Raw genomic sequence first — 12,178 nt, 5'->3', positions numbered from 1 at the left:
TTTTTATAAATGTATTTTCCTGTTAAAAATAGTGATAGACTTAAATATGTTTTTCTGTTTATCTGCCTTTCAATGTCTTGAGAATTTTCCTCAAAGCTTGCCTTTATCTTTACACATCTAAAGTAACAACACATTGTTACAACACCCTGAGGTAATCAAGTTATCTTCTGATATTATTTGCACATTACAATGAACACTGAGGTCGAGCTTTTGCTTCTCACACTTAAAATTTATAATTTACATTAGAAATGATAAATTTACATAGGTTAGGCTGGTGCCCAGGCTTGCTGGGCTAATCCTCTGCCTGCGGCGCCAGCACCCTGGGTTCTAGTCCCAGTTGGGGCACTGGATTCTGTCCAGATTGCTCCTCTTCCAATCCAGCTCTCTGCTGTGGCTCAGGAGGGCAGTGGAGGATGGCCCAAGTGCTTGGGCCCTGCACCCACGTGGGAGGCCAGGGCGGGGATGCCCCTGGCTCTTGGCTTCGGATCTGCGCAGCACGCCAGCCGTGGCGGCCATTTGAGGGTTGAGCCAACTGAGGGAAGCCCTTTCTCTCTGTCTCTCTCACTAACTCTGCCTGTCAAAAAAAAAAAAAAAATTACATAGGATAGGAACTCCTGACAGATGATTTGATGGCAGGATTATTCTTTAATAAATAATCCAGAAGAGTAAAATTTCTAGGTAATTGGGCCATACTATTCTAGTCATGTAAATATTAGACCAAAGGAGACCCTCTGAAAGGAGAATGAGAAAATTCACATGTAGACTAAAAATTCATAGGTAAACTAAAAAGGGTCAGGAAGATTTGGTTCAGGAAACTACAATACCAGTGGCAAATAATGTTGACCTGTGTTCAAAATTTTAGGCTCTAACTTGTCAATTTTATGTTTGAATTCTTATCATTTTTCCCTGAGATTATTTAGTGTACTCTGTTTTGGACAACTACTGAGGAAAATGTAGACTTGTATAAGAACAAGTAATCAAAAACCAATGTCTTAACTGAAAGTTCTCTGTATAGTTTGGGTGGATATACTTTCATGAAGACCAGAATACTGGTGTCATGACTTATAACCAAGGTGGTAATGAAGGCAGCATTGCATGTGGAAGAGTAAATCAAACCTGAAGTCTAATTCCCTCTAACTAGTTGTAAACAGCCCATGACCAACGCACTATCTCTGCCTAAGTTTTTTCATTTAAAATAATGACATTGAGGGCCAGTGCTGTGGCACAATAGGTTAGTTCTCTGTTTGCAGTGCCAGCATCCCATATGGGTGCCAGTTCTAGCCCCAGATACTCCTCTTCCAATCTTGCTCTCTGGTATGGCCTGGGAAAACAGTGGAAGATGGCCAAAGCACTTGGGCCCCTGCACCCGCGTGGGAGACAAGGAGGAAGCTCCTGGCTCCTGGCTTCAGAACGGCCCAGCTCTGGCCGTTACAGCCATTTGGGGAGTGAACCAGCAGATGAAGGACCTTTCTCTCTCTCTCTCTCTCTCACTGTCTCTTAATTCTACATGTCAAATTAACTAATTAGTTAATTAATGACATTGTACAATTAAAGCATGTTCAGGAATACTTTTATCTCTAAAAGATGATAAAAATGAATTGATTCCAGAAAGATAAAGCAACAGTGAGAAATAAAGCAAAAAATGTAGACCATGATAGGGTACAGGTATGTAAAATCATGATAAATACAGAAAAACCTAAACTGATTCTCCCAGAATTCAAAATACTAGCAGGATTATTTCTAAATGTTCCAAAGGATAGTTTAATCAGAGGAAAGAACCCAGTAATGCTCTGTTTATTTTACTCATCAAGAATGATGTTCTAAGATTTTCAGGGTAATCATCAAAACTTTTAAAATACTAATATTTTCCTGGATGACTTTTAAAATACATTTGTGTTATAAATGTAATACACTGAAACATTACAACTTTTTTGTGGGGAGTGACTGACATAAATTATGGTTCTTTCTGTTGGGCAGTTTTAAGGCAGAGTAGTCCTGGGGTAGGGAGAAATAACATAAAATTCCTCCCAAGAAACAGCAGTATCTCCAGAACAGCGAGAGTAAGCCTTGCAGTTTGCTTACTCTTTGTCTGATTTTCTTGTTAGTATAGTATTTGCTTACTTTTTTAATAAGGATAGAACATGTAGTCAGTGGTAGGAAACTTGGTCAGGGATTTTCTAGGCACTCTGAATTTGTTAACATAGGGAAAAACAGCTATGATATGGTACTTTCATCTAAAAAATACTTGAGTAAATAACATTTAAATTTGATAATGTTTGGGACCAAGGAGCACCATACATGCATTTGAATTACTGTTGAAAATAAATACACAAATGTAATGGGTACGCCATTGTTAAGTCATTTAAACATTTTAATGAATAATAAGAAATAGCAATTTTAACTACATAGACAACTATTAGTAATTTTTGTGTGTACATAAGAGCCCTGATTTTTACAAGAAGACCTCAAATTACTTGTAGAAGTGGAAAAAAATCTATTTCAGTGGCTCTTTCCTGGAGATCTTCAAGGCAGATTCCTTCTATTTGGTGATTTATATTTTATTATGTTATAAGAATAAGCCTATTTATAAGAGGGGTTCATTTCTTCTCTTGGTTCACATATTGACTACTGATCTAAAATTTATTCTCAACTTTCACACAACAGGTTGAATAAATAAGCAGATTACCACTACCACCACTTCCCCCAGCAGAAAACTAGGAAGCTGCTTATCTGCTCTTTCGTAGCAGTGAATTTGAGCACCTTACATGTGGATGAATAGAAATTTTAGATTAAGAGAAAGTTGATGTTTTGCCAACTAAATTTAGATTTTATTTTCCCATTTAAAAAGAAAAGTTGGTGTGGGCATTTCGCACAGTGGTTAAGGCATTTCTTGGGGGGCTGGCGCTTGATATAGTGGGTAAAGCAGCTGCCTGTAGTGCCGGCATCCTGTATGGGTGTCGGTTCAAGTCCCAGTTTCTCCATTTTCTATCCAGCTCTCTGCTATGGCCTGGGAAAGCAGTGTAGGATGGCCCAACCCCTTGGGCCCCTGCACTGCATGGGAGACCCGGAGGAAGCTCCTGGCTCCTAGCTTTGGATCGGCACAGCTCCAGCCATTGTGGCCAATTGGGAGTGAACCAGCAGATAGAAGACCTCTCTCTCTGCCTCTCCTTATCTCTCTGTGTAGCTCTGACTTTCAAGTAAAATAAATAAATCTTTAAAAAAAAAAAAAAAAGATTTCTTGGATCACCCACATCACACACTCTTATATCTAGGTTTGAGTCTTGGCTCTGCTCTTGATTCTAGTTTCCTACTAATGTGCACTTTAGGAGACAGCAGATAGTAGCTCAAATACTTGGTCACCTACATGAGATGTCTGGATTGAGTTCCAGGCTCTCAGAACTCTTCAGTCTAGCCCACCATCGGCTGTCGTGGACATTTAGAGACAGAACCAGGGGATGGAAGATTTCCCTCTGTCTCTCACTGTGTTTTTTTGTTTGTTTGTTTGTTTTGTTTTGTCTCTCTGCCTTACAGAAAAATAATTTCTAAAAAATAAACATCATTTTACTTTTGCTTAAATTGTGAATTAAAATGTTTGGTTAAGGACAAATGATTGATACACTATCAAAACATAGGTTGTTTTCCATAATAAACTACTGTTTGGCTTTCTTTTTGTTTTTAAATATTTATTTTCATTTACTTAAAGAGTGACAGAGAAAAAAATCTATCTGCTGGTTCACTCCCCAAAAGCCCACAACATCCAAGATTGGCTGGGCCTGGCTGAATCCAGGAGCCAAGAACTCCATCTGGGTCTCCCAGATGGGTGGTAGGGACCTAAGTATTTTGGCCATCATCTGCTGCTTCTCAGGATTCATTAGCCAGAACCTGGATCAAAAATAGACTTGAACCAACATTCCAGTATGAGATATAGGTATCACAAACAATGGCTTAACCCACAGCACCACAATGCATGTTCTACCTTTTTTTTTTTTTTTTTTGCCATTTTGTTTTGAACCATATCTTTGAGGTAACACAATCTTTGTCTAATTGTTCCTATATTTTAGTTTCTTTAAAACTAGCCCCCACTTCAATATTATAGACCGTTTTATTCCCTTAGTTGTCTCCTTATTCTTAAACTTAACATACATATTTAGTAAATAAATACTAGCTTTTCTTTTTTTTTTTTTTTAATTTGTTGACAGGCAGAGTTAGACAGTGAGAGAGAGAGAGACAAAGAGAGAGTTTTAGACAGTGAGAGAGAGACAGAGAGAAAGGTCTTCCTTCTGTTGGTTCACTCCCCAAATGGCTGCCACGGCCGGCGCTGCGCCGGTCTGATGCCAGGAGCCCAGTGCTTCCTCCTGGTCTCCCATGTGGGTGCAGGGACCCAAGCACTTGGGCCATCCTCCACTGCCCTCCCGGGCCATAGCAGAAAGCTGGACTGGAAGAGGAGCAACCGGGACTAGTAACAGGTGCCCCAACCAGGACTAGAACCTGGGGTGCCGGCTCTGCAGGCAGAGGATTAGCCAAGTGAGCCATGGTGCCGGCCAATACTAGCTTTTCAATTTTAATCCCTGGGGCTGGTGTTGTGGTGTAGTGGGTGAAGTCACCTCCTGCAACACCAGCATCCCATTTGGGCACCAGTTTGAGACCCAGCTGCTCCACTTCCAATCCAGTTCCCTGGTAATGTACCTGGAAAAGCAGCAGAAGATGGGTCTAGTGCTTGGGCCTCTGCACCCCTGTGGGAGGTCTCCTGGCTCCTGGCTTCAGCTTGGCCCAGCCCCAGTCATTGTAGCCATTTGGGGAATGAACCAGTGGATGAAAAATCTTTTTCCCTCTCCCCACCCCCTTCCTCCCTCTCTTCCTCTGTGTAACTGACTTTCAAATAAATAAATAAATCTTTAAAAAAAAATTTAATCCCTAATACATTCCTTGTTGGCCTCAAGCATACATACATTCTCCCTGATTGTGACAAGTAGTACTGCTTTTTTAGATTTTTCTGTTGTACAAAATGCTACCATTTTTGCATTCTTTAACTACAACAGTTAACAGTCAACAAAAACTATACTGACCGTTCTTGAAGTACAGAACAGTAAACAGGTAGAAGGATTGGATCTTAAGGAATGTCCATAATTAAAGAAAAGAAGAAGGAAAATAGGGTATAGAGGTTGGAGCAATGTCTAATTAGGAGTAATTGTCCATTTTAGAATTCTTAACTTTTAGAGCGTTTGACACTTAAAAAGTTCACAAGCTACCCCTGCCATTATGTTTTTAGGTGTGGCAAAGCTCCAGGATCTCAGAACTCCTTTTCTTGCTGTCTAATTTTGTTCACTTTTTCCTTTCCCTGCGTTAGCTACTCCTTACCCCATCCAAGGCCAGAATGACAATCTACTACCTAAGGAAAAGGAGGATTTGCTTTCCTTTTTTCCAAGCCCTGCACCTGTATATGCATGTATGTCTGTGTGTACACATACATATACCTTTATCCAGACTAGGACACAAAACTTTCAGGGCTCTCAACTAGATGTGTAGCTGAACAGAAGTATGGTTGATCTGCTAAGAGTGGAAATGAATAGGAGAAAATGAGCAACATGGGCTGTAGAGAGCAACCACAGACTACTGATACCCAGTTTATTTTAAAGATTATATTAACAGGAGCTTATATTAAAATCTCTGTAGCCTTTTCTTTTTTCAAGTTTTGTTTTAAATGTTGGGCATATGACCAGAGAGCAGTTTCAGTGTGTATCTCTATACTAAGGATGAACACCTTTCTTGCCAGCTTGTTGATTCAGTTGTTCATTGCTATTTCTGTTGATCAGACAAGGACAGTTATCTTTTTATCTCCCTGTCCTGGAATCTAACACACTCTTTTTTTTTTATTTTTTTTTATTTTTTATTTTTTTTTATTTTTTTGACAGGCAGAGTGGACAGTGAGAGAGAGAGACAGAGAGAAAGGTCTTCCTTTGCCGTTGGTTCACCCTCCAATGGCCGCCACGGCCGGCGCACTGCGGCCAGCACACAACGCTGATCCGATGGCAGGAGCCAGGTACTTATCCTGGTCTCCCATGGGGTGCAGGGCCCAAGCACTTGGGCCATCCTCCACTGAACTCCCTGGCCACAGCAGAGAGCTGGCCTGGAAGAGGGGCAACCAGGGCAGAATCCGGTGCCCTGATCGGGAATAGAACCCGGTGTGCCGGTGCCGCCAGGCGGAGGATTAGCCTAGTGAGCCGCGGCGCCGGCCCCCTAACACACTCTTTAATGCTATACTGTTAGTTGGATAGGTATGTGGGTGGATGTATAAATTGGCACATGGATTTTTTTTTTTTTTTTTTTTTTTTGACAGGCAGAGTTAGAGAGAGAGACAAAGAGAAAGGTCTTCCTTCCATTGGTTCACCCCCTCAAATGGCCGCTACGGCTGGCATGCTGCGCCGATCGAAGCCAGGAGCCAGGTGCCTCCTCCTGGTCTCCCATGCTGGTGCAGGGCCCAAGCTCTTGGGCCATCCTCCACTGCCTTCCCGGGCCACAGCAGAGAGTTGGACTGGAAGAGGCACAACTGGGACAGAATCCGGCGTCCCAACCGGGACTAGAACCCGGTGTGCCGGCGCTGCAGGTGGAGGATTAGCCAAGTGAGCCACAGCGCCGGACGGCACATGAATTTTTAAGAAGGCTTTCTATTTTAGGAGCTTTTAATTTTAATTGGGATAGTAAAAATGAATTCCTTTTAGGTTAATGAAGAGCACAACATACTGCACTAATGCTCTATGTATTCCTAGAAACAACCATGGAACTACAAAGAATTCTCTTGCTTTCCTAGGTATAAAATTGTGAGTTAAAATTGGACTAATTTACACAAAACTTGGCAGAAGATCTTCCTGTTCCTCATTGAGAACCAAAACAGCCACTAAATCTGATTGTGAGAAAACAGCTTCTCTTAGAACCTGATAATTAGTGGTGAATTTCCAATTGTCTTCTTAGGAAAGACTGTTACTTGATGAGCTGGATGATTTTATCCTTTAAAGAGAAACAATAATGAATAGTCTACTATTACTTTGTTTTTTGTTTTGTTTTGTTTTTGACAGGCAAAGTGGACAGTGAGAGAGACAGAGAGAAAGGTCTTCCTTTTCCGTTGGTTCACCCCACAATGGCCACTGTGGCCAGCGCACCGCGCTGATCCGAAGCCAGGGGCCAGGTGCTTTCTCCTGGTCTCCCATGTGGGTGCAGGGCCCAAGCACTTGGGCCATCCTCCACTGCATTCCCGGGCCACAGCAGAGAGCTGGACAGGAAGAGGGTCAACCGGGACAGAATCTGGCATCCCGACCGGGATTAGAACTTGGTGTGCCGGTGCTGCATGCAGAGGATCAGCCTATTGAGCTGCGGCGCCAGCCTCTACTATTACTTTTAAGCTTTTCTTCGTGTTCATCTTTCATAAATCTTGGCAGAAGTTTATTGTTTTTCCTTACCAGATCTGTTATCAGTAGTTATCTAATTTAGTATAGGATTTAGATACTTAGGTATCAAGTTGAATGAATCAATGTTTATGTAAAAAAAATTTTTTTTTAATTTTTAAAACTACATTAGTGGCAGCCAGTTGCATTAATGGTGCAGCAGTTAAAATGCCATTTGGGGTACCACCATCCCATTTCAGATTGCGTACCTTTGAATCCTGGCTCCAATTCTGATTCCCAGATTCATGCTAATGCACACCATGGGTGGTAGCCAGTGACAGCTTGAGTACATGGGTCCCTGCCACTCACATATGACACCTGAATAGCTTCAGTGTGAGCCAGCCCTGGCTATTGCAGGTATTTTGGGAGTCAGCTAGCTGACAGAAGGTATCTCTCCATATCTCTGTCTCTGCCTCTCTCTTGCATGCACTTGCGTGCACCTTTTAAATAAAAATAATGTTTTTTAATTAAAAGAATAGAGGTGAACTAAAATACTTATTGCTCTTGCCAGGGCTTATAAGAAGGAATTACTTGGAAGTGACTGCTTAATGGATTTGGGACATCCTCTAGGGTGATAAAAATGTTTTGGAACTAGATAGAGGTGATGGGTGTACAATATTTTGAATGTACTAAATGCCACTGAATTGTACATTTTAAAATGACTAGTTTTATGTTATGTGAATTTTATCTTATTTTACCTTATTTTGTGACATACCTTTGAATTATCAAAATGTATCTGTAGCTAAGAGGACCCCATGGGAGACCAGGAAAAGCACCTGGATCCTGGCTCCTGCCATCGGATCAGCGCGGTGCGCCGGCTGCAGCGGCGGCCATTGGAGGGTGAACCAGCGGCAAAGGAAGACCTTTCTCTCTGTCTCTCTCTCTCACTGTCCACTCTGCCTGTCAAAAATAAAAAAAAAATAAATTAAAAAAAAAAAAAAAAAAAGGACTTGAATAGGGGCCAGCACTGTAGCTTAGCAGGTAAAGCCACTGCTTGCAGTGCCAGCATTCCATATGGCTGCCAGTTCAAGTCCCAGCTGCTCTACTTCCAATCCAGCTGTCTGCTAAGGTGTCTGGGAAAACAGCAGAGGATGGCTCAAGTACCTGAAGGAGGCTCCTGACTCCTGGCCTCAGACCAGCCCAGCTCCGGCTGTTGCAGCAAGAGCTAGTGGGTTCCGTCTGTTAAATAAATAAATAAATATTTAAAAAAAGATTAAAGACATTCTCATTTTTTAAATAAAAGCAGTAAAACTTTTTTTTTTTATTTGACAGAGTTACAGACAGTGAGAGAGACAGAGAGAAAGGTCTTCCTTCCGTTGGTTCACCCCCTCAAATGGCCGCTACAACCAGCGCTGCACCAATCCGAAGCTAGGAGCCAGGTGCTTCTTCCTGGTCTCCCATGCGGGTGCAGGGGCCCAAGCACTTGGGCCATCCTCCACTGCCCTCCCGGGCCACAGCAGAAAGCTGGACTGGAAGAGGAGCAACCGGGACTAGAACCCGGCGCCCATATGGGATGCTGGCGCCGCAGGCGGAGGATTAACCAAGTGAGCCACGGCGCCAGCCCAAAAGCAGTGAAACTTTAAACAGATGTTTCTTACATCCTATTTCCAGAGTATTTAGATAGATCTTAAACAGTTGGGTAGGTTATACATTCAGTTTTACATACTTACACATATAGATACACACAGACCAAACTCTTACTCTCTTTGCTGTGACAAGATCACCCTCAAATCCTGTAGCCAAATACTGCCAGAGGATGGTGGGGGAACCTAGTATATGTAAGTCAGTGAAAGAGCAAAACATATCTTACTAATAAGCTGACTCTCAAACTTTTTGTTCACTGCTATTTCCCAAGATATCTTTAGTTCTTAACATTAGCATGTGGTGCTTTAATTATGTACTACAATGTTTCTGTGAGCTTTCTCTGAGTTGATTAACTAGATTATTGATTTAGTTTCAGATGTAGGTTTATGATATCTTCTTTTTCTGTGAAACTGGTATTTTAATATAGTATCTTATGTTTATTATTACCAACAAGTTAAGAATGGGCTGTAGTAACATTTATGTCTTGCTTCTCTAGAACTGTCAAGTAATCCACCTTTGGCTACCATCCTTATTCCTCCTCATGCTAGGATTCAAGCAGCTGCTTCAACCCCTACAAATGCCACAGCAGCCTCAGGTGAGGACACTTAAATCTCTAATGTTTAAAAAAAAAATGGTTACCTTCATTTTATTTCATGTGATTTGTGAACATTTAATTCCTTTTAAGTTCCAAAAACATGGCACAGGCAAATGAGTAAATGTGAATAAACTGAAAATTTCTTTCCAAAAAGAATAAAACAGAGTCACCCATTAATACTTGATATAGAAGATATATAAATATCTTATTACCTTAGTTATTTTAAAAGTCATGCTTTCCACATAAGTTAATAATATATATCAGTGAGATGCTTACAGTAGAAAACAGTCTTTACAGAATTACTGAATATAATTCATTTGAGTTCTACCTCCCTGAATATAAATTGTTATACTAGAGAGAGAAATTTTTTAAGAATTATGAAACATATTAGTATAATTTTTAATAATTAGAAAAGACTAAAAACTGAAACATGAATACATTTAACTGAGAATTAGATCAGAATGTGACGAGACTCTCATCTATTAAAATAACATATATATATTTTTCTCTTAGAGGAACTCCCAGGTTGGAGCTAGGTTGTGCTTCTGGTCCCTAGCCAGCTGGTGTGGAGGACTAATTCATGGAGACTCACTGTCATTGCAGATATTCTGAAAATAAGCAGTCTTAGAGTGAACTGCAGTTCTCCAAAGAGTGACTAGATGCTCTTTAAAATAAACAAGTTAGAAAACATAATAGGTAGCACAGTTAAGGGTTTAGAATTTGGTACCTTTATTTTCTCCCACCAAAATTTAAATGACAATATATCATATATATCATATGTCATATTGAACTGAAATGGATCAGACCCATTTTTACTTAGGGTGTTTATGCTGCAGGAGATGGACTCTTTAATGAACAATTCTTCGCACTCAACAGTAAAGGTCAAATTTCATCTCTTATCTGAAACAAAGTTTTTGTTTCTATCCAATGTTAATCTTCTAATAAAGATTAAAAACATGTCATTCTAGTCCATGTCCTGCCTTCCTCCAGGAAAGGCTAGAAATAAAGGTCTTTTTTCTGGTTCCAAGTCCATCAGCACAAGCTGCCTTTGTTAGTATCTTACTCATTTTCTCTATCTGTAAAATGGTGTGGTATTACTAATCTAAAGTCATGTTGTAAGAATCAAATATGTGCTGAAATGTTCTTTAAATTTTTTAAATGTGAAGATACAGGTTCTTAAAAAAAGAAAATAGCTATGATTTATTTAGAAAGAAGACACAACTGCTTAAATGAGCTACTGATTAACTTAATATATTACTGGTCCAGGTTAGGTTAATTCAGTTGTTTACAACACAAAATAAGTCCTAACTCTGAACCTACACCCTACTTGTTGAAAGACTACATATGCACATAAGAATTAAGATTGGTGAGTCTGGGTAATTTAAAATAGTTTCCTTAATATGAGTTGCCAAACTCATAAGTGATTGCAACCCAGGTTTTTAGGCACATTGTCTTCCTGGTACAAGCCTGGTATAACTTGATTTTATGTTGCTTTGATATAGGTTATAGCATTCACAGAAGTTTTACATTGCTGTATGTGTTGTTATACCAGTTAAAAATCAGATTTCAGCATAAACATGGAAACATTGGAGTTTTACTCTGAGAGTTTATTCCAAAATTAACAGGGCATGAGGAAGTTAAGGGATGGTAATTGAGTTCAGAACTAAAATGAGTTTACAAAAGTTCATGCTTTGAGTACCAAAGATTTTCTGTAATACTCTGAGGTTCCTAGTAGCTAAATAAAGAAATAATCTTAACTTTGCCCATTGTTGGAGCAGGCATTTATCATAGCAGTTAAAAGGCTGCTTGGGATGCCTACATCCCATATTGCAATGCCTGGATTCAAGTCCCAGCTCCATTCCTGATTCCAATTCCCTCCTAAAGCACACCCTGGGAAGTAGTGGGAATGACTCAAGATGTTAGATCCCTGCCACCCACATAGAAGACTTGAATCCACTCTCAACTTGCTGTTTTCATCTAGCTTAGAGCCAGCTGTTGTAGGAATTTAGGGAGTGAACCAGCAGATGAGAGACCTGTCATCTGTCTGTATGTATCTATGTTTCATTCTCTCTCTGTCACTCAGCCTTTCAAATAACTTGTTTGAAAAAAATTCCACTGTTCATTAGATAAAAGTGTGCTGGTGGCTTAAAGACATAATGTTTGTGGCTCTGTTATTTTTTCTTTATGGTCTTAGATTTGGCACTAAGGGAAATTTTGTTTCAGTAAATGAAATTCTCATCAACATAACAATAAATGTAATAGTGTATACTTTTTAAGTGCCCATCAGTGTAAACCAAAGGCATAACACAATAGTATTCATAGTTAAAGGAAAATAGTTTCCTATTGAGCCGAAGTGCTGAAGGCCACAAAGTATGTCACAAACCTATTTCAGGAAATGTTGGTCTGGACCAAGTGATTGACTGTATGACATCAACAACTGTCTGTATTTAAATATATACAAGTTTATATATTTTAAATAAGAATTTGGCAGTGTGAGTTACATTCTTTGCAGAGACCTTAAAATATACATATCCTCTGTTTCTCTCAGCTTCAGTTTCTT

At 40.1% G+C, this 12,178-nt stretch overlaps 1 protein-coding gene across 7 annotated transcripts in view; it reads left to right on the top strand.

Annotated features, from left to right (window-relative positions):
- GSK3B (glycogen synthase kinase 3 beta) overlaps positions 1-12,178 on the top strand; it is a 218,602-nt gene that overhangs the window by 183,552 nt on the left and 22,872 nt on the right. For all 7 annotated transcript variants that reach the window (XM_002716661.5, XM_070072184.1, XM_002716660.5 and 4 more), the window contains one exon: positions 9,520-9,618. In XM_002716661.5, the coding sequence (XP_002716707.1) occupies positions 9,520-9,618 (99 nt within the window). The remainder of the gene's footprint in view (positions 1-9,519; positions 9,619-12,178) is intronic.

The sequence above is a fragment of the Oryctolagus cuniculus genome, chromosome 4 (assembly GCF_964237555.1).
Source record: "Oryctolagus cuniculus chromosome 4, mOryCun1.1, whole genome shotgun sequence".
Taxonomy (NCBI): Eukaryota; Metazoa; Chordata; class Mammalia; order Lagomorpha; family Leporidae; genus Oryctolagus; species Oryctolagus cuniculus.
The sequence above is the reverse complement of the archived record's forward strand: the minus strand, read 5'-3'. Positions and strand labels throughout refer to the sequence as shown.